This window comes from Pogona vitticeps, chromosome 4 (genome assembly GCF_051106095.1).
Source record: "Pogona vitticeps strain Pit_001003342236 chromosome 4, PviZW2.1, whole genome shotgun sequence".
Taxonomy (NCBI): domain Eukaryota; kingdom Metazoa; phylum Chordata; class Lepidosauria; order Squamata; family Agamidae; genus Pogona; species Pogona vitticeps.
The window spans coordinates 163,757,529-163,785,003 of NC_135786.1; the positions used below are offsets into that span (position 1 = coordinate 163,757,529).

Below are 27,475 nucleotides of genomic sequence, written 5' to 3' on the forward strand. Positions count from 1 at the left end.
CACCACTATCCTCATCAACAGAGTTTGTGAAGCCAACTACATTTGACTAACTGGGCACCAATACGATGAACTGGCCCGTGCAGAAAAGGTGACATGCAGACACACAAGTGGCTTCTCCTATGACTTTAAAATGCATGTGTGTTCATTATGACAGAAAAAGGAACTGCTTCAATAATTTTATACAGGTGATACAGCTGGACCAAAGAACGTAAGAACATAAGAAGAGCCCTGCTGGATCAGGCCAAGGGACCCTCTAGTCCCGCTTCCTGTATCTCACAGCGGCCCCACCGGATGCCTCTGGGAGCACACGAGACAACTAGAGACCTGTCTCCTGGTCCCCCTCCCCTGCATTTGGCATTTGGAGGTACCTTCCTTTGGAGCCTAATGGCTTGTAACCTGTGATGGACTTTTCATCCAGGAATCTGTCCAATCCCCTTTTAAAGGCATTTAGGCCAGATGCCATCACCACCTCCTGTGGCAAGGAGTTCCAGGACAAGAAATTATAAATTCAGCAATTATAAAGTATACCATATAAACAATAACTGTACATAACACTGTGTGTCTGAAATTTTGCAGAATGATTTCTACTAACACGTGCTTATAGGTTTCTATCTAATGGAATCATTACACTAGCACAAATCTTCTGGTATTTGAAGGTGTCCTGCTTTTGTGCTCTTATAAGTGTTAAAGTCCAACTTATTATTACACATTTGAACAACTCATTATAATCCTTTGAGCTGGATGCTGCTGTGCTCTCCATAGCAGGGTAGTATCTTTGTCAGACCTACCAAACATCACGGAAGCTTTCCCAAGCACTAGCAGAATGTCATCTCTTTTCATTTTCTCCTATTATAAAGCTGAGTGCTATCCATTAGAAGTACAATATCTATGAATAGCTGACAAAGTGTTTCAGTGCTTGTTACATTTTTATGCACTCCTGTAATCTTTAAATAACTATCCATGAAGTCTATAATACAAAGTCTAAAATATTTTTTTTATTTTCAAAGGTATTTTCAGTGCAAATAATGTTGATTTTATGCATCCTTGTTTGTTTGTTTGTTTATTTATTTATTTTTACCCTGCCTTTCTCCTTGAAAAAGACCCAAGGCTGCTTACATCATTTTACAAAACAAACAAAAGAGGCAAATGTGCTGCATATATACCACCCCATATCACTTAAAGCACTTTCTGGGCAGTTTACAATTTAATTAGACTACATATCCCCCCCCCCCAAGCAAGCTGGGTACTCAGTTTACCAACATCAGAAGGATGAAAGGCTGAGTGAACCTCAAGCCAGGACTGAACCCAGGTTGTGAGCAGAATTTTGACTGCAATGCTGCAGTTTAACCACTGCACCATGAGGCTGCTCAAAAGACACTGTTAAAGCTAAAAACAGTAAAGTATGAAAATACTTAATATTTTATATTTGATTAATTTATTGATTCACAATCCTGAAGTAATGGCATATCAAAAACCTGTAGAAGTCACAAAAATGATAATTACTTTTTTTCTTCTCTCAGGACACCTTAAAACATAGTTTTACATATCGTTATTACTGGAGTTTTGCCTGTGAATCATATCATCACATATCTATAAGCCATTGCAAAGTTCTAAGATATAAATATAAAATGTCAGCCAGAAAATGTTTCTATTGTTACTTTAAACTAAAGAGTAGACCCTTTTAATTGACTGCTGAATGGTAAGTCAGCAGATATATAAACCCCACTGAGTTCATAAATCTGCTTGATTGCAGCTAGTAATAGGATATTGAGAAATAATCTCATGAAGTTACCAGCTCTAAAGCTTCCTTTGTTCCTTTTTTAGCCTGGTTTGTTTACCTCACATTGTTATCGTTACAGTTACTGTAATTCTACAGCCGAAAGAGAGAAGACAATATTTGTGATTTACAGGCCCCAAACTGATACAGAATTAGCATTCTAAACATGTGAGGAAAAACAAAAATAGCCTTAGTAAATATTGATTAAGCATCTGGACTTCAGAAATTAGTTTAAAGTTTAGTTCGAACTTCACTTTTAGTTAAGAAACGTGGAGAGATTAGGCCAATTTCATCTCACACCCTGTTCTGTGGTTTCCTCACACAAACTAGCAGTTTGCTGGTCTAGATGAGCGGGATAAACATCTAATAAATAAATAAATAAATAAATAAATAAATAAATAAATAAATAAATAAATAAATAAATAAATAAATAAAATCACGTGGAAACACTTAAAGTAGATTTTTTTTCTTTAATTACAGTTGCAATGAATAGCAATGGGTCTTCCTTCACCTATAAACTCATCAGAACCCAAATCGAGATCTTTAGGAAATATCACAAAGTTACTTCTACAAGTGATAAACTGGGATTATCATAGAGTTGGAAGGGCCTATAAGTCCCTTGAGTCAAACTCCCTGCTCAGCGCAGGAATTTAAATCAAAGTCGATCTGATAGACAGTCGTCCAATTTTCTCTTGAATGCCTCCAGTCTTGGCACACTCACCGCCTCATGAGGTAATTGGTTCCATTGTCATGCTGATCTAACAGTATGTTATGTTCTCCTAAGAGGTTGTTTTTGTTTTAAGAGTATATTTGATTTTTAAAATGTATTTTGGTTTTCTCATGTGAGGTATAAATCAGTATAAATCAAAATGTGAGGTATAAATCAGAATAAAAAAAACCATAGCTATTTTTCCTCTTTCCTCCTGCTTGCATGGAGGTACTTGTCCACTCAGGTACTTCAATAGATGAGCCAGCAGAGGGCAGCTTGACATCTGCATTATGTTGATAAAGCAATTGGAAGCTGCATCAACTTAAACATACAGTAGTGTTCAGGTCAAGGGAAGTAAAAATACCACTTTATTGTGCCTTGGTCAGACCTCACCTAGAGTACTTGCCTCTATTCTGGGCATCACATTTTGAAAAGATATAGCTATAATGCAGCATTTCCAGGGGAGAGAGGCTAAGATGAAACAGTGTAGAAACCAAGCCCCGTGAGTGAAGGTTGAGGACTATAGATACCTCTGGATATGTTTAGCCTAGCGAAGAGAAGAACTGCTGGATAGTTCAGTGGTTTAGATATCTGTCTGAGGACCCGGACTTTGGGAGTGGACTGGATGATCCATAGGGTCCCTTCCAGCTCTGCAGTTCTAAGATTAAAAGTGATCTGACAGCCATTTTCAGTTATTTGAAAGGCTATTGGCAGGGGGGGGGCAGGGGCAGGCGAGCGGGGGGGCATGTATGTGTCTCTGCGTACATGTGTGTGTGTGCTTGCATGCGGGGGAGCGGGAGTGTGCGCACATGCATTTATGCACATGTTCCTTCGTCCCTCGAAGATCTGTCTTTCGGTGGCCTGGTCCTTCCAAGGCCACAGACGAGTACCGGTCCACAGCCTGTGGGTTGGGGTCCCCTGGTTAAACTGTAGAATGTGAATGATTTTGGAAGAGAATTAGACAAGAGAAGATAACAGAGCCAGAGGCAACTAGTCATTACAGCTCTATACAGTACTACTGCCAGTATCAGAAGAAGAATGATTCTTGACACCAGTTGCTAGCTGACATGGGTTCTAGTGTGGGTGGTCTTGTACTTATGTCCTTCCCACAGCTGTGTGATTGGCTGCTTCACAAACAGAATGCTGATCATGTGAATCCTTTCTTTAGTCTGCTCTAGCCTTTGCCTTCTGATGGTCTTAACCATCTATGTCTGCTCTGGGTTGCAGTGTGGAAATTTAATAAAATCTCTCTCTTTTTCCCTTGTGTCTCAAGTGTAAACAGTTCTCTCTGTGCTGGAATGTTCTTTTTGTGTGTGCATGCAGTATTTTGTAATAGTATTGGAGAATTTTTTTTAAAAAGCTGGTTCAAACCTGAAAGCTTTTTACTATATATGACACTTGGCATGCCTTGTTTATTCCAAAATATCAGGCTTCAACAGCCCATTTTCATGTGTGTTTGTGTGCAAACTGGCAAGGATATTGCATGCTATTTGAGTAGTTCAGAACATTAAATGATTATAGAAGTGGAAGGCTTCTGGGAGCTACAGGAAAATACGCAAAGCCTGTTTGAATGCAGTTTGCTACTTTTTCTACACTAGTTATACTTGAAAGCAGATGCTGGGAAGGTAACAGACCATTTATAACATGCCAAAGCTAGAAAATAAAGCATCACTAATGAGGCTTGTGGATAAAGTCCAGTACACAGCACAATACTCTGAAGTGTTCCATTGAGAAAACAGCTTGAAATAAGGTTGAATGGCTTTGAAAACAAGAGCAATAGAATGCCTTCCATCTGGAGCCAAAAAACAAACAAAAAACAAACAAACAAAAAAACAGTACCTCTTTTAGGCAGACTTGAATATAACAGCTCCAACAAAGAAAACCAAAATTAAAAGAACAAAGGAGAGGGGAAATCTAAGGATAGTTTGTAAATGAAACAGCAGCAGTGCTGAAAGAATTGGGTCATCTTATGTGCCATGCAGCCCCAAAGCCTTAATTCTTTAACGCCTGTAAGTTGTACTGATTCTAATCAGTTGAATCTATTGTTCTTGATTTTTAAAAATTCACATTCGTACTTATGGTCCACAGATTTACTTTAAGAATATATAAAACCAGAATTTTGGCACATGATCAATCACATACAGGTTGTGAAATCAAATGTGTGACCCATCCCATGACCAATCATGTGACAGAAAACCCACCAGCAAGGGGGGAGGACCTAGGGAATTGACCTTGAGTATAGTTTTTTCCTAACAGGATCTTGGTCAAATTATGCAGCCAATTCTCCTTGACAACGAAATAAAATGATTCAACTTCTGGTTTCAGTATGACTTCCTCCCAGCTACAAATCTTTAGATCTGCTGTAGCAATGTGAAAGCTCATGGGTGTGTGTGTGCTGAAAGCAAGGAGGCATTGTGGGGGCCTTTCTGCAGCATCTCAGAGTCCATGGCAATCCTGGAGCTGTTTCCGTTAAGTTTCTCTTGGAAGTCCCAGACTGCAGCCATATCAAGATTAGCCTTCAACCAGCTTAGCTAATTGCCCAACTCTACCCCTACCTACTGTGTTTCCCCAAAAATAAGACAGGGTCTTATATTAATTTTTGCTCCAAAAACGCATTAGGGCTCATTTTCAGGGGATGTTTTATTTTACAGTCATGTCATCTTCTGGTTGCTGCACAATGGTGGAGGGCAGGGTTTCACTTACTAGGGCTTATTTTGGGGGGAAGGGCTTATATTACAAGCATCCTGAAAAATGGTAATAGGGCTTATTTTCAGGTTAGGTCTTATTTTCGGGGAAACAGGGTAGACAAAGACTCCCTCAGGACTTTGGTGCAGGCCCTGGTCATCTCCCAGATCAACTACTGCAATGCCCTCTACATGGGGCTTCCCTTGAGCCTGATCCAGAGACTTCAGTGGGTCTAGAATGTGGCAGCCAGACTGGTGGTTGGTGCAAGTAAATTTGACCATATCACTCCAGCTCTGGCTCACCTCCACTGGTTGCCCACGGCATCCCAGATCAAGTTCAACGTTTTGATACTCACATAAAAAGTCCTCCACACTTTGGGCCCATGTTACTTGTCAGAGTGTCTCTCATTAATGTCATCTGCCTGACCCACAAGGTCATCCCAGTCAAGGCTCCTCCGGGTGGTCACTCCAAGGGAAGCTCATAAATCCTCTATAAGAGGTAGGGCCTTCTTTGTGGTGGCTCCCACTTTATGGGTCCAGCTTCCAGAGGAGCTCCACCTAGCCCCTTTCCTGTGGACATTTAAGAAACAATTAAAGACATTGCTTTTCAGGGAGGCTTTCCACACCAACCCCAATTGACTACCTTCTTCCCCCTTTTTTCCCCCTCTTCCCTCCTCCTCTTCCCTGCCCTCTTTTCCTCCATCCACTCTGAGATTACATGGTGTCATTTGGTTTTCTTTTCTTTCTTTTTAGGGTTTTTTTAATCAGTTTTAATATTTCTATTTTCATTTGTGTTTTCTATTTCATGTTGGGGTAGCTTAAGCTATACGACTCTTGGTCCAGCACACAATCACAGGACTACCCACCACTGTTCCCTCCACCAGCACTTTCTTCAGTGTCTGAAGAGGAGGGGCTCCCTTTGACATGGTAGTTTCTCTACGCATGCAAGAAACCCTAGTTTTCCAGTGTTCTTGTTTGTGTGGAGAAACAAGAACATCACCTCTTCAGAGTCATTGTTTCATGTGTTAGAAAATCAGCATGGAAAGAGTAGGCTTAAGTTGCTCCCTGCTTGTTTGCTGGATAAAAGCACAATGAGTAAAGTCTTAGTAAGCATTTACCGAGGCACTGAAATAACCAGAATGTGACTACAGCTGAAAAGGGAGTAAATTAAAGGGTAGTGTAAAAGAGTAATGTGAAAAGAGGAGGAGGTTAAAATCATGAAAGTATACATTACAAGCTAGGCTCTGTTATTAGGCAGTGAAGACCATGGTTGTGGAGATTCATGGCACAGTGGTTAAACTGTGGGGGGACGTGGTGGAGCTGTGGGCTAAACCGAAGAAGCCTGTGCTGCAGGGTCAGAAGACCAGCAGTCGTAAGATCGAATCTACGTGACAGAGTGAGCGCCCGTCACTTGTCCCAGCTCCCACCAACCTAGCGGTTCAAAAGCATGCAAATGCGAGTAGATAAATAGGGACCACCTCGGTGGGAAGGTAACAGCATTCCGTGTCTAAGTCGCACGGGCCATGTGACCACAGAAGATTGTCTTCTGACAAAATGCTGGCTCTATGGCTTGGAAACGGGGATGAGCACCACCCCCTAGAGTCAAACACGACTGGACAAAAATTGTCAAGGGGAACCTTTACCTTTACCTTTACCTTTACCATGACTCATGTTCAATCCCAGGCTCAAGTCGCTGACTTCACTTTCCATCCATTCAAGATTGGTAAATTGATTGCTCAGCTCGCTGGAGGGGTAGTGTGTAGCGTTCATCATTAAATTGTAGATCGCTGAGAGAGGGCTTTAGGCACTATGGGGCAGTATATAAGCAACACACTTTGCTTTGTGCCCCAGCCCACAGTTTAGTAGAGAATTAGTAGAACAAGTTATATGTGTAGTACATATGAATGTAGGATGGCCATTTACATCCTGCAAAAATCAGCAAATTATTACCAAAAAGAGGATGAACTACAACAAAGAAGTCATAACATTTATATCCATTGATGTATGTATAGATGCAAGTTGAAAACTTGCTGTTTAGTCGTTAAGTCATTTCCAACTCTTTGTGACCCCGTGAACAGGCCCTCCTGTCTTCCACTGCCTCCCGGAGTTGGGTCAAATTCATGTTGGTAGCTTCAATGACACTGTCCAACCACCTCATCCTCTCTCGTCTTCCTTTCTCCTCTTGCCTTCACTCTTTCCCAACATCAGGGTCTTTTCCAGGGAGTCTTCTCTTCTCAGGAGATGGCCAAAGTATTGGAGCCTCAGCTTCAGGATCTATCCTTCCAGTGAGCACTCAGGGTTGATTTCCTTCAAAATTGATAGGTTTGTTCTCTTTGCAGTCCAAGGGACTCTCAAGAGTCTCCTCCAGCACCACAGTTCAAAAGCATCAATTCTGTGGTGGTCAGCCTTCTTTATGGTCCAGCTCTCACTTCCATATATCGCTACTGGAAAAACCATAGCTTTGACTATGCTATGTAGTTGAAAACTACTACTCATTAAAGTAGAACTGCAGTCTACTACTGAAGCAGCTTGTGATCAGGTGAATGTCTATTCAACCTGCTGTCCTAATGGTAGATGTTTAAATCCAGTGTTCCTGGTTTAACCTGGACTTGGATCAGACAACCTGTTGAATAGAGGAAGCCATCTTCCTGTGTCATAGCCCTTCCTACAGTGCACTCATGTGGACATAGAATTAAGCATTTTGACACATATGGATGGTTGGTTTGATACACGCAGGTTTACTTGTTATTGGCTGTATTAAACAATAATTCCACAGTCACAGCGGAAGAAAAGTGAACATTTTTTCCATCTTAGGACTCTTAATTGGCAAGTGTATATGGTTGCTGTTACAAAAACTGAGGCAGGAAGGTTTTAATTGCTGACAGCTTGAATAATGAGCTATCACTTCTGAACACATTCTTATTAAATTTAGGTAAATAAGGCATTGCCTAGGAAAATCTACAAATCACTTGACAATCCATTCTGCCAACTGAATCACTTAAATTGATTGCAGTGATTTCACTGACTGAAAGAATCCAATTAAAGAAACAAAGCAGGGGGAACAGCACTTTCACTAACATTAAATTTACGTATATTGTAACTGTGGCTCAGCAGCACCCCATTCTGAGATTTCATGGTCAGAACCTGAGAGCAAGGGGCCAGATCCTGTGATGTCATGGAAGCTGTGTATGTCTTTGTATGTTCATGACCGAGTGAGACATATAATCCATAATGTAGGTGTAAGTCCGGGCCGGTTCGGCCGAGGTCAGTTCTGTGGAAGTCGCGGGAAAGAGGACAGGAGGCGGTTCTTTAGATTTAATAGAATCCATTTTATCCAGATACAAACTCAACTCAACAGGCTCGAAAGGGTCCATCAGACTCAATTCGGGTAACGGCTTATAACTTCTAACTACTTCAACTTTCCCCGTTTCTTTATGCCTCACTGGGGGGCTGGCCCAAAGCGCTCTCGGTCAGTCATAGGCCGTATCGGAGTAGTTCTGACCACGCAAACGGTCCCGCAACATGGGTGTCTCGCCCAGTCCCCCTCCCGTTGGCTCTGAAGCAAAGAGGGACTGGGATGGATCACCCTCCTCCCCCCACGTTGATTGCGTGGTAAACCACCACAATTCATTCTAGTGGATCCAACTCTTGCCCGCACGTTAGGAAATCTGGTGGTTCTGGGAGTAAGCCTCCACTTACTTGCAGATTAGGGAATTCCTTTAACAACTTTCGGAAATCCTCCTGGCCCATGCTCCATTCTGTTTGCACTGATCTGTCTTTCTTATCCACCGGTTAGCTCTTCACCACTCTGAAACTTCCTGCCTTTTCGCCCTCCTTTATATCCTCCCACACAATCAGATCAAGCTCCTCCCCCTTCTCATCAGCCAGACACACTTCTCTATATTCCTGTACTTCTCGGTCATCACGCTCCAGCTCTACCAGTATCCCTTCTATACATTCTCCTCCTCTTTCTGCTCCTTTAACCGCGGAGGACGGCTCACTCCCTTTCTCTCCTTCACAGTAGGTTTCCTACATCACTTCTTAAACAGATATTAAATGCAGAACACATATACAAAAGTCTTCGGGTTGAGTCAGTGATCAGTAAGGAGATCAAAACAGGTTTTCTTCAAGTTTGAAAAGCTTTATCATATAGTCACATGTGGGGTATTTCACATGCATATACATGAGAAATTCCTAATATTAATCCTTTCAATTGAGGAGTTCTAGTTGAAAGGATTAATATTAGGAATTTCTCAATACCCCTTCTCAAGTGTACATGCAAGAACTCCCAAGTTCCATTTTGACTTTCAGGTTCTCAAAGTGTTCTCTTGTCAGAGGCTTCGTCAGGATAGCTGCTCTGATTTTTACGGTAGGACAGTAGATAATCTGGATTATCTCTTGCTCAGTCAAGTCATGCATCAGGTAGTTCCTCACAACAATGTGTCTGGTGCATCATCTTCTTACTCTGCAATAGTTCGATACTAGTTGTCTTCCACCTCCTGGATCAGCATAGCTTTGTGTAGTCAAAAATCCTTCAGCAGCTTCTCCAGCCATAATAGTTATCTACATGTTTTTGTTGTAGCAATGAACTCCGACTCTGTAGAAGACAAAGCCAGAAACATTTGTTTATGACTAGCCCGAGACAAGGCTGTTGATATTTATTTATCTATCTATCTATCTATCTATCTATCTATCTATCTATCTATCTATCTATCTATCTATCTATCTATCTATCTATCTATCTTTTATTTATTTATTTATTTATTTATTTATTTATTTATTTATTTATTTATTTATTTATTTATTTATTTATACCCCGCCCATCTGGCCTAAAAGGCCACTCTTGATATCATCAACAGGAACCCACTGGTGGATTTATATTCTGTGCTGTTCTCTGTCCAGTCTGCATTTGTGTACCCTACAAGCTTTGGCTTGCTGCTAGCTAGCAGTCTTAGCCTAAAGTTTATAACTATTTTCAAATATCCAGCTACTTTTTTTTAATAGCTGTCCAGTTACCCCATGTTACTAACTTAAATTTTTCTGCTTAGTATTTCTGCACCAGTTGCTCTATCACGTCTTCCAGTGGCTGTTAGGCACAAATGTTTTCTTATTGCTGTCCTGTACTTGCTATTGTTTGGCAGAGGTTCACTCTCCTCTTTGCCTTTCTGAAAATCCCATTGAATGGCTGTTATAGTGTGTTCGATCCCCTGCCTCCATTATTTCTACTTCTTTGTTAAGATGGTGTTCCTTCTGCCTTCCTCCCTCCCTCCCTCCCTCTCTTCCTTCTTGGGTTTCTTTCAGACTTATAGCTCACCATGGCTATGTATTTAACCATCTCATATATCTCACTCTTCTCCTTAAATAGATAGGTGACGTAGTACCTTGAGAAGTCATCCATGGTTATTAAAATGTATTGCATGTGTTGTGCCCTATTAATGGCACATTAAGTGGCCCATACAGATCATTGTGTATTAAGTCTGGCTCTCCCTCCCAGTCCTTGGTGGGAAAAGAAGATCCAACACCCTTTTCTGTGATACAGTTTATGTACCTGGTTCTATTATTTGCGTCCCATGAGTTGTGGTTCTGCAGTCTGAGTACAACCTTTGAATCTCTGTGTGCAAAACAACAGGGCCAGAACTTCAGGCTGCTGCTGTCTTTTGTCTGGGTTTGTGCTACTTAATTATCACAGATACAGAAATTTGGCAACATGTTGGTAAATAACATCGACGTAGGCGCTTCACTGCATTTAGAAGCTCTGTTATTGCCCTTTACTACCTATTTAACTGCATGGATTTCAGACAATTTGAGTTTAAGAATAAAACATCTTGGACAGTGAACAGAGAGAATGACATGCCTGTGGTCAACTCTGCCACCAGCTGGTGTAAAGATACAAAATGTTACAGATGCTATGAGTCACAAGTAACAAATGAGAAACGGACCTAGAGAGAAAAATAATTATCTGAAGTGCTGAATTTAAAAAAATGCCTTCAAGAACAATTTAATCTACGGCTCTATTTGAGGGCTGCTTTCTGGCTACCACTTTGCAAAAGTATCGCTTCTCCACACATTGCCTTTTGCAGAAATGTGGAACTTGAATCTTTCCCAGAGGGAGACCCACAAGCTATACTTGTACTCAGAGTGCCCCATCTCTCCATCACGGTCATGTGCCAATTCTGTTTTGGCATGAGACACTGAAAGTAGAGAAAAGAGGTACGTGACTCATTTGTGCTCCATCCTCAAGTCCTTCTGTTTGTTTGCCAGATGCAGAGAGCCTATTGCCACAGCATAATTTCAAAGATTTCCATTCCTCATCTGTATTGGACTCTGCATAGTCTAACAAGAAACAGAGGCAAAAGTTTTCGACAACATGGAATGTGGGCAAGGAGAACTAATTGGGAATATATCCTGTCTATCCACTACTAAGTGGATAGATCAAAACAGACTTAACAGCAACTTAGACCTACAGATGGCAAGGAAAGGAGACTGCATCAGTCCAGGTTAGTCAATGTCCTGTGGTATGGAATAGCTGGGTGCTGACTATGATTTCTTTCAGGTCAGGGCGGGCAACACTTTAATTGTGGAAGGCTGTATATAAAAAATAAAGGCTGATAGGTGCTAATGGTATAAAGACATCCAAACTGGAGCTTATTCAGTATTAAGAAGATAAAAATGCCATAAATAAGCAAAAGAAAGGAAAATAAGTTCTGCATCTTTTAAACCCTAGTTATTTATATTTTTTCAAAACTTTCTATGACTTTCAAAAACCTAGAACTGGAACCAGGCTGCAGAGCCAGAGGTCAGGAATTTGATTTTGTACTATGCCTCCTGAGAAAGGCAAGCCTCCACAGCCTTGGGTAAGCTGTACTGTGAGTCCCCTACCCTGAAAGAATAGTAATAAATCACTTTACAGCATCTAGCATAATTTTTGAAAATGTGTTTCTTCTCCCTTTCCTGCATTTTGAACTGCTGACCCTAAGGAAAAACAGAAAAGCTTTTGTGGCATTTTGGGAATGAAGATATTGTCCATGTGCTAACCTATGGTATTTTCTCATGGACTTTACCCTTATGGAACAGCACAGCCACTTTTCAATTTCTTGTGTTAATAAGGTAAGTATTTTCTCTGCTTTCTGTGCTTCACTTATCTCTAATATTGTTTACAATTCATGCTGCTATGGATCATGCGTATGTATCTGTAGTAGGGAAGAGATGGTTGTCTGGAGCTCTAATCAGGCCCAACAACATACTCATTCTCCAAATACACATACAAGTTCATATAACCATTTAATGCATCTGATGAAGAAGTACACTCTAGACTTCAAAATCTCATGCCGTAGGTTTGTTAGCCCTCAGTGTTCTACAAGACACTTGTGTTATATGTGCAAAATTAAATGGTAAAATTGAGGGGACAAGTACAAAATATGATTGCAGTTTACATGGATCAGAATCTACTTCTTCAGACATGTAAGGGTATATGTTAAAACATATACACATCTCTCTAGTAAATGAAATGAAAACATTATCCTTAGCCACTGGATTTTCAACTAGAGATGGGCATAAACCACTGGTTTGGCAGTTCGTTTATCAGCCGAACCAGTGCCTGATGTTTCCCAACCCAACCTCCTCTGAAAAGGGAGTGTAATGCAGCCTACACTGGTGCTGTTTAGTCCTTTGTTTCATCTTTGTAGCATTACGCCATGCTAATTGGTGTGTTTCATTTGTGTTGTGTATTAGTTATAAATATGCATAAACAAAAATGGTTGCACATTCATTTTCTCATTTGTAGCAAGGCCTACATACTAGAGAAGCAGTGTGTGTGTGGGGGGTAGAAGGTGGAAGAGCAGCACTGAGCCTGTTAAAGGCACCCACTAAGGGGATAATAGGTACAGAAAACTTTAGGTTGGCAAAACCAGAATCAAGCAGAATACAAGCCCTCTTAGAAGAGGATGTTGGTACTGTTGGAGAGCAGTGCAGTGAGGACTATTTCAAAAGGCAGGGAGTGGGGAGGTAAGCCAGTCATGCTACTGCCGTATGTGCTGCAGCCGGGGTGATGGTCTAGGTGGTGTTAGCAGGAAATGAGGAATGGCCAATATGCACCAGTCTCATTGGCAAGAGAAGCCATTGTTAATGATGCATTAGAGCTGGCAGGGCCATGTAGCAAAAATCAGCATGCAGTTAATCTGGCAAGATTCCCAAATGCCACTTTCTTCCTGGTTCAACCCCCCATTTCTTCTCCCAGGCATCCACAGTAAGCCACAAACAGCCCAGAGATAACCATGCTTATAACAGCACCACAGCTTCAGTGTCAACATTCCTCCACCAGAAGTCCCAGTGTTCCTGGCTCAATACCTACGTCTGTTTCCCCACCTGCCAATATGAAAGCAGTTCAGGTGGGTAATCTTTGGATAGAAAGCAGAGTGCTTAATGTAGAAGACGGCGCGTGTATGTAAAGGGAGCGTACCTTGGAAAAGATTTAGGACCAAAATCAGGAAGTGTAAGCCAGAGCCACATCACAGGTTTGCTTGCTGCAGCCAGGGTCCTGGGCCAGGTGGTATTAGCAAAAAATGAAGAATGGCCAGTGTATGCTGGTTTCACTGCCGGAGAAATCAATGAAGTATTAGAACTAGTGATTCTGGTGGCAGAATTCTTGTGGCATGTAGTGGGCAAAAGTCAAAAGATGTCATGCGTGTGGGTGCTGCAGGTGGATTGATGGGCCCGATGGCACCAGTAGAAGGAATGGCAACATGCAATGGTTTGTTTTTGGATGAAAAACAATCTAAGTGTTAGAATGCAAGTGGGCAGGTGTCCAAGATGTCATTTGATTGGGTACTAGACAGGCTGCTGAAGAATGTTTGAAGACAAAAAAAGGTGGAGACAGGTTTGGAGAACAAAGAGGGGTTGTACTTCAATCAATCATTATTTGCAGTCTCTGACCCATTAAAATTGGGGTTGTATTTGATTTCCAACCATATAGGCATCCTTCAACTTCTTTCCTGATGCAAAATCTGGATCAGTGATGTTGCGCGTAATGGGGTAAGGTTAGCCATCCATGTTCAGTGCTCTTCTTTGCTAGAGAAATTTGTTCCAGCCTCCAAGAGGAGGATACAGGGGGCACAAAGGAGTACAAACTGAACACATTGTAAATGTTAATACCCAAGTGCTAGGGAGCTCCGTACAAGACCACTCAAGTCGCCAAATGACAAGCACAGGTGTTTACCACTCAAAAACCTCCATGCCTATCTCCTTGCTGGCTATAGTTACCAATGCTTCAATTCATTTTTCCTTGTAAGCACCTTAAGTATTTTATTATTCCAAATTTCAAGTTTTCTATCCACAAAGGCTAATTAAACCATAGTGACTCATAATGAAGCAAATTCCCCAGCAGCTTATCTGATTTTATCTGTCCCACCTTACAATCCAGCAAGATTGTCAACAAAACTTTCATATTACGTTTTAATTACATCTTCATTATACAATCCACTTTGTGATGTCACATCTGTCCTCACTCCCACCCCTTTTCCAGAGATCTATATAGCTGCAACATCTCTTCATCCCCCTAGTACCAAACATCTTTTCATCATCCAAAGAGGAAGACGCTGCAATATTAAGTTAAAAAAAAAAAAAAAAGAGTGCAGGCAAATTATATTTTAAAAGTCCTTTATTAATCTGAATATATATATATAAAAAGACAGGTCTACCATATAGGAGTTCTGGCTTCATGTGGAAACAAAATTTTACAAAGTGAAAAAATAAATACCTTCTGGAGTAAGGTTTATATGCTAATGTGCCATAAAAAAGTAGAGTTTTAATATTTTGACAAAATGTCTGTGCAAAGAAACAAATGCATACACACATTACTGCTACATTAAGGCAATACAAAAAGTATATTCAGAAAGTCTCAGTAAAGTGTCTTTTCTAGCTTTCATTTTAGCTAGTATTGCACCCAAACATGGTCACCTAGTTTCAATATTCTGGAGCATTCACTAGTTGACCAAAGTCCAAGAAATGCCCAAGGATAGGGTTTGTGGTAGAAGGTAAGACGGTTTTTAGAAATAATATAACACAACTGCATTTCAGAAAGTCACACTTATTACATTGTTTGAGATTTAACTTTCTCCAAACACAAGGCAGATGAACGGAGACAAGTATTGACTTTTGGAAGAGAAAAATATTTTTACTGATGTTTAAAGATTTCCTTTTTAAATGCCTTTCAACCTTGTCTCAAGGGTGGTTTCTAAACAGCCTGTCAAATTTACTCAAACATTGAACATAATTTCAAAATTAATCTGATCTGCTTTTACTGAAACAAATGCAGCTCTCTTCTTAAAGCTTTGTAAATCTTAGGTTCTTAAGTATACCAGTTTAAAAATAGTTTCTTACTTCAGTGAGACTAGAAGCAGAAAACTAAATTATACTACAACAAACGTAGAGATTAAAAACTAGCTTTGCTAAAAGAGAAATGGAGTGATTCTCATGCTAAATATATAACTAAATAAAATTATTTATAAAATGCATAAAACAAGCTATTTTGCCCCTGCTGGATACTACAGAGTAACTTTCCAACTCTGTTCTCTCATAATATTGCCATTTTATAAATGCTGTTGTTTCAGGTGCCATGAGGTTGCCTACGAGAAATTCACAGTATATCCCCTTAGACATATTTGCGAACACTCTGAACAGAGAATTATTTTCCATTATCCTCCCACCCCCAGCCCCAGTTTTCTACTGGCCTTTCTAATTGCTGGCAGATGGAGAAGTGGCTGCTCCCCTTCAGCATCACTGGAGTTGGAGTGAACAGTAGTGCAGTATTTGGAAGTACAAAATTGTTCAGAAGCTTTGTACGGTGTGCATCTTCTAGCATTTAATACTGAGGTCATATTACAGCCAAGTTAAGCAGACTTGTGTGGGTAGGCAAATACACATGCTGGACATGCTCTACTTGAGACCTGCATACAGGACATGACTAGAAGAGAAAAAACAAACAAAATAAAGAAGTTGGAACACAGCTGTATTGGTATTAAGAATGCAAGACTTAATACCAGTTTTATTAGCTGACATAGCTGAAAGGTTCTAATATTCAACTTGCACTATTTAAAGATACTTCCTTTTTAAACTGCTAGTCATAAAGCAGATTTATAACAATATTATCGTAAGTAGAAAATAAATGCTTTCACTGATTATTGTCCAGAATCTATGGTAGAGATCCTATGATCTCTATGCAAACAGTGTAACCCTATATTTGGATAACACTTAAAAAAATTTCAGGATTTCATAAATATGAAACTGACTTGGAATAAATGAATCCAAGAAAATGTGAGGTTCCAAATAATGTTAAGCTTACAATATTTTTCTGCAATTCACTTTTTTGTGCCACTACGTTTCATTCTAAAACAATTATTTAACTACTACAAAAGTCCATCCTCCAGAATATCCAAAAAGGGTGCTTGGCTAAACAAAGCTATTATTCTGACAATATATGGCATCCCCCCAACCTCCATTCATCCATTCCCCCTTTGCCACAACCAATAAACTTTGCTGCATTTACCTTAAGAAGGAGGAATGGGGGACATACATGTTCTAGAAAGCATGATCCCAACTTAAAGAAAGGCCCATGCCTGTAGTCCTCCTTATTGCAAAAGGGAAAGTCAAGAATTCTGACACACTGAAATCCAGCAATGCAACAGAGCATGTGAGCAACATATAGCAGGCTGCAAGAGGTAAAACCTGCTACCAAGACCTGCAGTTGTTCATCCATGCTTTAGTGTGATTTTATTTTTGTGATAAAATCAAACTGGTTTAAAAGCTTTGAAGAACTCCCAACCTATTTTGAAAAGTAGTAACTCAATCTGTGATGTCATCTTGTTGTAAAGGGTTTTATAGTTACCTGTAACTGTGCAGCACATGACTCACAGCACACAGTGTGACCACATGGACAAAATGTAGAATTAATTTCTTCTTCACAGCACACCATACATAGCAAAGATTCTTTAAGCTTCCGTAACTTTTCCTGAAGAGCTTTCGTCTGCTGGCAACTAAGACCTTCACAGCTGTCACAGTTCAGACTGCTTTCTGAAGACTTAAGGGGAGAGCTAGGTGGGCTATGGTCACTTCTTGAAACTAGGTCCACAATGCCAGCATTGTAAAGGGCCCGTCTTGCATGATCATAAGCTTCCTTTGATGTCCGCTTAATATCAAACACATACTTTTTGCCAAGATTAATATTTTCATTCAGGAACAAAGATGCTAAGTGGCCTTTTAAGTCTCGACTATACTGCATCATGACAGCGCTTGTAACAGTGTCACACCTACCAAGAAAACAAACAAATAAGTAAATTTAAATCAACTGCATAAAGATTAAAAACTTGGTCAAATTTATGCATACAATTTCAGCACTACAACTGGAATAAAAACATATGAAAATCAAATGGTACTCTTGGCATAGAGTACCTTAAAAATGACATAGTATAACTGGAAAAGGTGCACAGGACAGTGACTAAAATGATGACTGGGCTGGGGCACCTCCCTTATGAGGAAAAGCTACAGCGTTCGGGGCTCATTAGTCTAGAGAAAAGGCGGCTGAGTAGGGGACATGATTGAGGCGTATAAAATTATGCAGGGGATAGATATAGTGGATGGAGGGAAGCTGTTTTCCCTCTCACACAATATCAGAAGCAGGGGACATCCACTCCAATTGAGTGTTGGGAGAGTTTGGACAGACAAAAGAAAGCATTTCTTGACTCGGCATGTTGTTAGTCTGTGGAACTCCATGCCACATGATGTGGTGATAGCATCTGGCCTAGATGCCTTTAAAAGAGGATTGGATAGATTTCTGGAGGAAAAGTCACAGGTTACAAGGCATGATGGGGATGTATAATCTCAAGGCTTCAAAGGAAGGTACTTCAAAAATGGCAGATGCATGGGAGGGGTATTATAAGAGACAGGTATTTCGTTGTCTCATGTGCTCCCAGAGACATCTGGTGGGGCCACTGTGAGATACAGGAAGCTGGACTAGATGGGTCCTTGGCCTAATCCAGGGCTCTTTTTATGTTCTTATGTTTTGAATACTCTCATTGTTGGACAAATGTCTAAATGTCATTGTTGGATAAATGTTTAGTGCTAACATTTAGTATACATCTATAAATTTACATATTAAGTGTAAATTTTCACTGCAGAAATACAAACCTGTAAAATGCATGTGTTTCTGTTATTGCTCTGTAAAGTCCACTAGCTGCTCTAGTGCTGATCATCTTGAAAAGGTGAACTATACTATTGCCAGATTCCTTAGTGACAGTCAAGTACACATTCTTTCCAGACTGTGTTGCCATTTGTACTACTGGATATGCAATCCTGAAGGGAAAGCAGAAATATTAAAACAATTCACTGCTAGCCTAAAATGCTTTGGTACAATGTTCCCTTGAAGTTGTTCAGTTACAAGCACCTGTCACTCTGCCACCCTCTCCCAAGTACCCACAACGATCCTTCCCAGCCCCTTTGGTTCTGGTTGTGATGGAACCCTATGCAGGGGGTCACACGTGCAAGAGGGAGAGCCCTGCCCACCACGCTGAAAATTAGAGGGAACAATGCTTTGGTGAATAACTAAATAGTGGCCAGAATTTTATTGCTGATTTATGCTTGCACAAAGGAAACTGTAACTATTACTGGCAACTTCCACTCAATGAGTGGCTGGCTGCATTCCTGGGTATGGCCCCAAACATCGGTGACTTACACAATTTCCCTTAAACGTAAATCAGCAATAGTATTCTGGCCACTATTTGTAAACATAGTCACATTCATAGCTCTTATGGACAGAAACTGTGGTTGGTCCTGGCGCTTGCACAGGTGTTTCATGGACGTTGCATGCTTCCCTGCTCCACCTCATTTGAGTGGGAAGCTGCTGGAGGCAGCATAGAAGGGAAGTGCACTGCTGCCAGTGAGTGGGCAATCACCTAGAGGTGGAGAAAGTGTGAAGTTCCCACAGAACGCCTGTGCAGATGATACACTGAACCAAACTGCAGTTCCCGCCCATCTCTACTAATAAGCATAAAGCAGTGCACATTGCTCTCGTCCTGTCCACTTCGCTTTCACAAGATTATAAGATATTAATGATACTCTATTAATGGTAATATTGCTATAAATCAGCTTTGTGATTAGTAGTTTTAAAAAGTACCTTTCAACAGTGCAAATTGAATATTAGAACATTTCAGTAATGTTAGCGAATAAAACCGGTATTAGGCTTTGGGTTTTGAATACCAGTAAAGCAGTGTTTCATTCACTCCTATACGCAGTTCTCAAGTAGAGTATGTCCAGCATGTGTATTTGCCTACCCACACAAACCGCTTAACTTGTGTCTAACCTATGTTTATGCAGCAAATTTAATGACACAACTAGAAATGAGAAACCTGAGGTTTCTTCGTTCCTTCATAGCACATTGGACAAAGAATATGGAACTTTTTATCCAATCTGCATAGATACAGCAGACACAGGTGTCTGAGTAGAGCGAGTCAATGTCTCAGAGAAAGACTGGACTGGACAGTGTGGGAGAGTAAAAGAGTATGTGTAAGAGCATGTGACTTATCTACTGTGGGATCTGGCCTCACACACTGCCGACATTCAGTCTCTCTTTTTTGAGGTTTCTGAAAATCTGGTTCTCAAGTTTTTTTAAAAAATGGCCATTCATTGCTCAGCTATGAAATTCAGCAATGGCTTTTGGGCAAAAATGATTTGTAGTGTTTCAAAGTCAGTTTAGTCATAATAAACATTTTATGAGGTGTTATATCAATGTTTTCCAGAAAGATCTTCCTAATGCTTACCTGTTGATAGGAATGAAGTCTTCTTTACATATGGCAATACCCTCAGGACCAACACCAATGAAAAGTTTTTGCCCTTCACTGTCTCTAACAGAATGCCACTCTACCCCATAGTTTTCCAGAGCTGACACAAGCTGCAAAACTTGATACTCTCCTGAAGCTTGGCTGAGACCTTCAAGCTCCTTATGTTTTGCAGTAATACTATATAGGGGTAAGAAAAGAACTTGATTAATTACTCAAAATGTGGCAAGAGATGGTTTTTAACATTTAACTTCTGAATATGTTTTAAGCCTTTTCAGAGTTCTTTATTTTGATGACATACATTGATTTTCAAAACAAGTTCTAAAATTTTATTAATTCAGAGTTTTCAAAAACAGATTGTACAGTTCACTAACTTTAATTTAAATATAACTAGTTTAAATTTTCTGAATTGCTTAGAAGGTGGTGGGATACTTTTCAGATATTTTGGGCTACAACTTCCAGCCAACAAGCATTGTGAATGGTAAAGGATTATGGATTGTAATCCAAAACACCTTGAGACCACCAGTTTGCTACTATAGCCAATTCAGATGTTTCAAAACATTTCCTAATCAATTAAACTACTGCTGATATGACCATTAATTAAATATTAGGTTCCTTTTGAGAAAACAGAGATATACCATGTGCTCATTTGTTGAACTGTAAAAGTGATCTCATCAGAGGATGTGTGGAAAACAATTGTTAGACAGTAAAACTGATCAAAAATGAGCACTGTAACACAATTACCGTATTTTTCACTCCATAAGACGCACCAATTTTTTTTAGAAGAAAACAGGAAAATATAATCTGTTTTCTTCGCTCCATAAGATGCACAGACTTTCCACCCCCCTGTTTTGTGTGGAAAAAGTGCGTCTTATGGTGCGAAAAATATGGCATGTATACTATGTGTTACAATAATATAATGTCTCCAAAGACAGAATGTGCAATTTGCAATTAAGAATCATTTGGCTCGTGATGTGCATTTGAACTGTTCTATTCCATTTCTAACAAAGAAACACACTTACCTCTCCCAGATGGCAGTGGTAAGCTCCTTTGCACAGAACTCTTCATAGTGATATTTGGCAGTGTTTTGATTATAGTCACCAAACTTCAACTGGGCAAGCAATGCACTGAGTTCAATTGCCTGCTCAGGAGAACACTGAAGATTACCAGCTAAAAGATCCTCCTCTATATGCAAGAAAAACATATGCCTAAAACAGAATGAAATTTGCAAGGATGAATGGAGGAAGTCAGACTTTTAAAAACTTGCCAACCATGTGATACATAACGTTATTTCCCTGCTGACTAATGTTTTTCTGACACCCCTATCTGAAAGAATGGGAAAATAAAGTGCTAAACCAAACTCTTCTAAAATGGAGTGTAAGGCAAATTCATTTTGAGACATTGGATAAAATCCTGTTGCATAACTTTGTACCCCACTTAACCTGTACCAGGCAGGAAACATTTAAGCCGCACTAATTAAAACCTTCCTAAATGCAAAGGAATCTATTGTGTGCCTAATATCTGAGAATCAGGTGAAAGACTGGACATATTCTTGCATACTTAGCCTGGCATTAAACACAACATACTAATAAAGGCGTTTCAAAAACACTCATATGAACAATCTGGGAATGTCTAACAGTTTTTGTCATTCATGTCTTGTGAGCAACAACTCACTGAGTATGGCTGGGGAGAGACTATGCACAAAGAACTCCTCCGTCACTATCACTAAGCCTTTGCCTATTTCCTAGGGAAATAAAAAACACTGGGTTGAATCTAGACACTTATGCTGAGAGAAGTTCCAAGAAAACGAATGGCATGTAAACTTGTCATGACTAGCTCAACTGCATTTGATTTCTAGCCTGGATTCAACACATATATTCAAAATCCATGAAGTAGGATCCCAAAGGGCTATGTGCAGAACACAATGAACATACTATTTTTTGCCCTTATCACATTTCTTTTTGCTGCTTCTACCATGTCATATTATATGACTATGTGATAATATGACATGGTAGAAACAGCAAAATTCTTGGGCTTTCTTCCATATTGATGATTAATTAGGGGAAAGGTTATACTAGCTGTTCAGCTCTGCTTCATAGATTCTTAACATACACTAGATTCTATAGCATAGTGAACACTGTACTTTGTTCAATGCCCATATATTTGGACTGTAAATTGCAAATGAAAAATAATTAATGTATGCAACTGCCTAATGAATGCAGCATTTTAAAAACAGTGTCACATTAAGCCAAATCAGAAACTGAAAGTAGCCCCATCACAGACCAAAATTCTGACTTACATTTTCAACTAAAATAATAAAATTAAATTAAAATTTCTAAGGTTTGCATAACATTAGTAACTATTTGCTTCTCATTTAGAAAGTATTTTACTTCAGTGTTAAAACTAGTCATGATGTTACTTAATTCAAAAATATGAATTTATTGCTGCCTCTTAGTTAAAATGTAAGCACTGAAACATACTTTTTCAACAACAAAATCTATTGCAACTCTTAAGAAAAATGCTGAAACCTGTTTCTTGCTTCACAATGAGCTTCTGCCACAAAACCACAAAGGCAGAACTTTTCTGCCTTCAGGCCAAACTGTTGCAGACCAATCAGGAGTTGAACTTCTCCAGAAACTCCTCCCTGATTTGTCAGAATAGCCTAGCAGCAATTAACAGAGGTTACTTTCAGTCAATGACCTACAGTTACATTGTTACTGCCTCTCTAAAGCAGAATCTAAACAGCCTTCATTGGAACCAGATATTTTTCCCCAAGTTCAAAAAGAATGACACCCAGAACAAGTTTTTGGATTGCATGTTCCTAATATAATGCATTTATGAAAGTAGGTTTCTTAAATAAAAACTTTTGGTTTTACCTGAAAGCTGATATAAGGAACGTCCTATAAGCTGTCCTACATTCTTTCCAGTGAAAGACCTCAGACAAAATCAAATATTTCCTCTACTGTATTTCTATAGAAGACATTGCCTTCACACCACAATCTTATCCCTTTTTGAAATGGCACAAAATTACAAGAGCTTATTTTCATTTACTGTGTAGTTTATTTAATTTTCTTACTTTTTCCCAGTAGTAAAATACAGTATTAATCTGCCCTGAATACTGTAACTGTGTGTCTACACCTAACATTTCAGCTTCGCAACCAACTTCTGAAAAACTTTTTATTCAACATTTTGCTTCAGTTAAACAGCAGACTAAGAATGAAAACTGCCATGTTTAATATGATATTCCAATCAAATAGTATGTCCAAGACAAATCAAAACAGCCCCCTACACATTTTAACAATCTAATATAATCCACAGTTGGAAATCGAAAGGTTGACATTTGACTTCTTGGAATATACATCAAACAATTTATTAGCACGCCAAGCCTATAAATCCCTTCATAATACACACTCACACAAACCGCTTCTCTTTACAGCACATTTTCACACAATGGGAAAAGTACAAGTGCTACGACATATCTATACATTTGCTTCTATAGATAAATTATCATATTACACAATTGCAACGGATATAATCCATTCTGTGTGGTCAAAAATGTCTGCCTTGACATTTCAATAATACTAAATGTGTAAGGGAAGAGATCTGAATATTCTCTTTAGTGTAAAACAAACAAACATCCAATCAAATGAAATGTATGCTTACTTGTAGCTCATTCTAAAGGACTAGCATTCAAAGCAGTCCACAAGGTCAATGAATTACTGACCAAAAATCTGCATATTCCATGCTGGTGGAAAGAGATTTAAAAGTCCTAGTCACCAAAATACTTAATTTGCACTCCTCAATATAACAGCAAAAGCAGTGAAATGTATTTCCCCAAGTTCTATCTACTGTACAGGGTAGCATTATTTAAAAAAAATTGTAAGCAAAAATTTATAAGCGTGTATGAAAGGAGTTTTTACAGTAACTACTGTTGGAAAAAAAAGCACAAATGTATTTGCAATACAAATGGTACAGGACAAAAAATATTCGGAGTCTTCCCAGCTATTTGCCTGAAAAATTATTCAGTCCGTGAATAAAAACACTAAGCACACAGTATTAATGGAGTGCATATACTTTCAAATAACACATTATCTAAAAACCATCAACCAACTGTAATCTGGAAATGTGCAAACGTTTTCTTTTTCATTCCTCCCACTATATTTTACTACAAAACAATCATTTTATAGCCTTTGTGACATATTCCCACAAAAACTATCTAAACAGCCACTGCACTGAAGAAATATGGAGTCTTCCAAGTGTGTTTTATAAATTTAACTTTCACCAGTTAAGTACAAGTATGTGGCTACTTGAATTCAAGTTTAGGATTAGGATACCTACTGTGTTTATGTATTTCTGAAGGGAAAAACAGCTTCTTTTTGTGGTTTGAAATAAGGCCTCTGACTGAAACATAACTGTAATATGATGCCAATTTAAAAGGAGCAGCTCTGTGAGTCAAAACACTGAGGAACAGTTTCCTGTTATAAACACTTTTAAATGACCTGCAGTAACACTGCTAAGAGGTTACTATCGAACACAGGAGTCACTACTTTTCCATTTCTTTCACTTCACTTGTAGAAAGGCTTCTATAATTAGAAGTCACTGGCAGATCGTCTTACATTAATATTAATCTTTAAAGTACTTTTTGTTTTCCATAAGAAATATTTTACAGTAAGATTGGTACTTAAAATTCAAATTGAGAGGCATACTGAAAGTCAAAACTAAAGTTATACTGAGTGGCTGTATATCTCTGCAATTCTACACATATGATTTTTTTTAACTGACAGTGTTTCTTTTTACCTTGTTTGTTCTTGCAAGATGAGATGAGGCTCCACAAAGAACTTGACCCGCAGTTTCAATCTGTAAGGAGGAAGGCCATCCATCTGCTGGGATATTCTGTTTCGTAAATTCAACCATAAATTCTCTCCTTTGCTACCTGTGAACTGGAGTCCAAAGTAATCAACTTCTATAATCCCCAGTCTTCGGCAAACCTGTGATTAAAAAATGAAATATCGTAAGTGGTAGCAGAGAGGTAATCAGCAAAGTACTATGCAAACTAAAGTTCAACAAATAATCCAGCCACCTACAAAAACAATATTCCTTGATGAACTGGTGAATTGTGGTAGTGTGGACCTTGACACTTGGGGGGGGGAGAGAAAGAACAGCCCAAACTCTTCTTGGGAGTGGGGGGAATAACAGACTTCTGCCCAAAGCTTCCAGCAGGAAAGATTTACCCTTCAATAGCACTTTGTGTCATTAAGACCAAAATTAAAAAAATATTGCAAGACATGCAAGTCATCTCCCAGCTTAACCACTAAACATGAATACTTCAGCCAATGCATAAGGTCAAATAATGGGTGCAACTGGGCCAACGCATGAGACCCGAGGACCTCTCCAGACACACACAGGCAAACAGGTTCAGGGCTCCCAGGGCCACGGAGGGCATAGAGGTTTCACCAGTGGATAGAACAGCACCCCAGTTGCTGGGAGGCTGCGCTGTCTCCAACCCTCGAAAGGCTCAAAGATTGGGGGTTGGGGAGTGCATCAACTACCTTCACCCAGCAAAACGCCACGTGTCGGATGCCGCCAAAATGTGGTTTTGGGGAAATTTGCATGGCTTTAAACAGCACGCGGGGTGGGGGAGAGGCGGCGGCAGAGAATAGCTCTGTAGCAAGGCGTGGGAGGCAGCAAAAGCAGCAGCGGCGGCGGCGCCGCAGGCTCCGCAGTCCGGGGGGGGGGTTTACATCCCCCTCCCCTTTACTTCTCCCCGTTGAAAGCGGGGGGGGGCGGCGGCGGCGGCTGTCTCTCGCGCCCAACCCGCAGACTTCCCTTCCCTGTGAATAAGAGATACGAACGCGCGCGTGAAGATGGGGGAGGGGGGAGAGGGAAAAAAGGGAGAATGTCATTCGGACACCGGAGCTGGAGTTCCCAAGGGGAGAGAACGCGCGACACGCAGCCCTTGGAGATGGGGGGGGCTCAGGGCCGGCGGGCCTCGAGGCGACTCAACGGCCTCTCAGGAGCCGCTGAGAAGCACCAGAAACGGGGGGGGGGGGTGTCGGAAAAAAGAAAGCGAGGATCTTCACCTGGTTGAGGCAGTCTTCGCCGTTGCCTTTGGCCTCCACCTCCACCTCCATCACCACGGCGTCCGGCCTGGTCACATAACACAGCATGGCCGCCACCTCGCCGTGAAGACCAACACCAAAAAAAGCCTCTGATTCCGTAGCGGCTTGCGCTACCCACCCCGCTACAACACCCTCCCAACGCTGAAGCTAGTCCTGCTTTGAGGCGAAGGAAAAAAGCTCCGGCTCTTATATCTCCTCGGTTGGCTCCTCCCTCCTCAGGCCCCACCCCCCGATGAAATTTTAACCAATGAAAACACCCTCTTCTGTGTACATGCAGCCGTCTAAGCCAATTGAAGGCTAGAAGGGCTCAAGAGACGGTTTGTTCGTGTCAAAGACTCACTGGCATTAAAGACGTTGGTCGAAAGCCTTTTGGATATCCTCCGTGAGGGTGGCAAGAATGGGGAGAAGCCAGAGGAAATTGGGCGCTCGTTTGATGGTAGCGCCTAGAGTTTCGGATTAGGACGCAGGAGACTTGGATTCGAATCCTAAATTGCCCCTAGAAATTCACGGGGGCAGGACAGTAAATGACTCTTGGAACATTTCATACACCCTCAAAACTCTTAAGCGACTTAACGGCATGTAGCAGCAGCGAAAGAAAAATAGTACTGTACAGAAAAAAAAAGAACGCTGACAGAGAACTGGCGAATTAAAAGTCGTATGGGACTTTCCATGGAAGAAACTCGTTTTTTAAAGTTCATGTGTGCTAGTAAGATAACAGAAGGATAGACACAGGAACATAATCTGAAATAGGTCTGTAATAACTCTTAATTACAACCCCGGTTTGCAAGAATATCAAGCTGTATAACTGATCCTTTTAATAAACATACCTATTTTTAGTTCTACTGTACAAGCTTTATTCATCTGCACTACTAAAACAGCTGGTACCTTGATATGCCTTCCTAAGTGCTGGAGGCTTGCTAAGTGAGGGAAAATAAAACATGGGAATAGATCCCATTCATAGATCTGGATGACATTTCATATAAGATATTTGTGATCCAGTTGGCACAGCTGTCCATAAATTCAGTGCACTGAAAAATAAGATTACCTTGGAATTTAGTTAAATGAACAGAGGAAATCACAGACTTGCTATAAATGTTAGAACAGAAATAGCCCAGAGCAGTTGCTTTAAAGGAGAGAATGCAACAAATACTTAAAATTGGCTATGAAAATGCATTGTTCAGCACTATGTATTCTCAGTTAGTACAGAATCGTGGACTTTTAGCACAAGGCACTATAAAAAAGAAACAATCATTTGAAACGTGGCTTTATTGCAAAATGCTAAGAATGTTTAAGGTCAGACCAGTGAAGAAACAGTGAGGCAAACTACTAAAGACCAATAAATAATAAAACACATAAAATGC

The 27,475-nt window shown here is 40.1% G+C and overlaps 1 protein-coding gene across 2 annotated transcripts; it reads right to left on the minus strand.

Annotated features, from left to right (window-relative positions):
- Positions 1-14,807: 14,807 nt before the first annotated feature.
- Positions 14,808-26,278, minus strand: MYLIP (myosin regulatory light chain interacting protein). 2 transcript variants are annotated; one of them, XM_020798589.3, is made up of 7 exons: positions 26,076-26,278; positions 24,793-24,983; positions 21,018-21,203; positions 19,978-20,175; positions 18,350-18,514; positions 17,052-17,472; positions 14,808-16,130 (listed from the first exon to the last, which is right to left on the minus strand). In XM_020798589.3, exons 1-7 carry the CDS (start codon positions 26,160-26,162, stop codon positions 16,041-16,043), a joined length of 1,338 nt encoding a protein of 445 aa, XP_020654248.1. In that variant the 5' UTR covers positions 26,163-26,278; the 3' UTR covers positions 14,808-16,040. The 2 variants fall into 2 exon arrangements, with proteins under 2 accessions (XP_020654248.1, XP_020654250.1); XM_020798591.3 differs by lacking the exon at positions 19,978-20,175.
- Between the last annotated feature and the right edge of the window lie 1,197 nt (positions 26,279-27,475).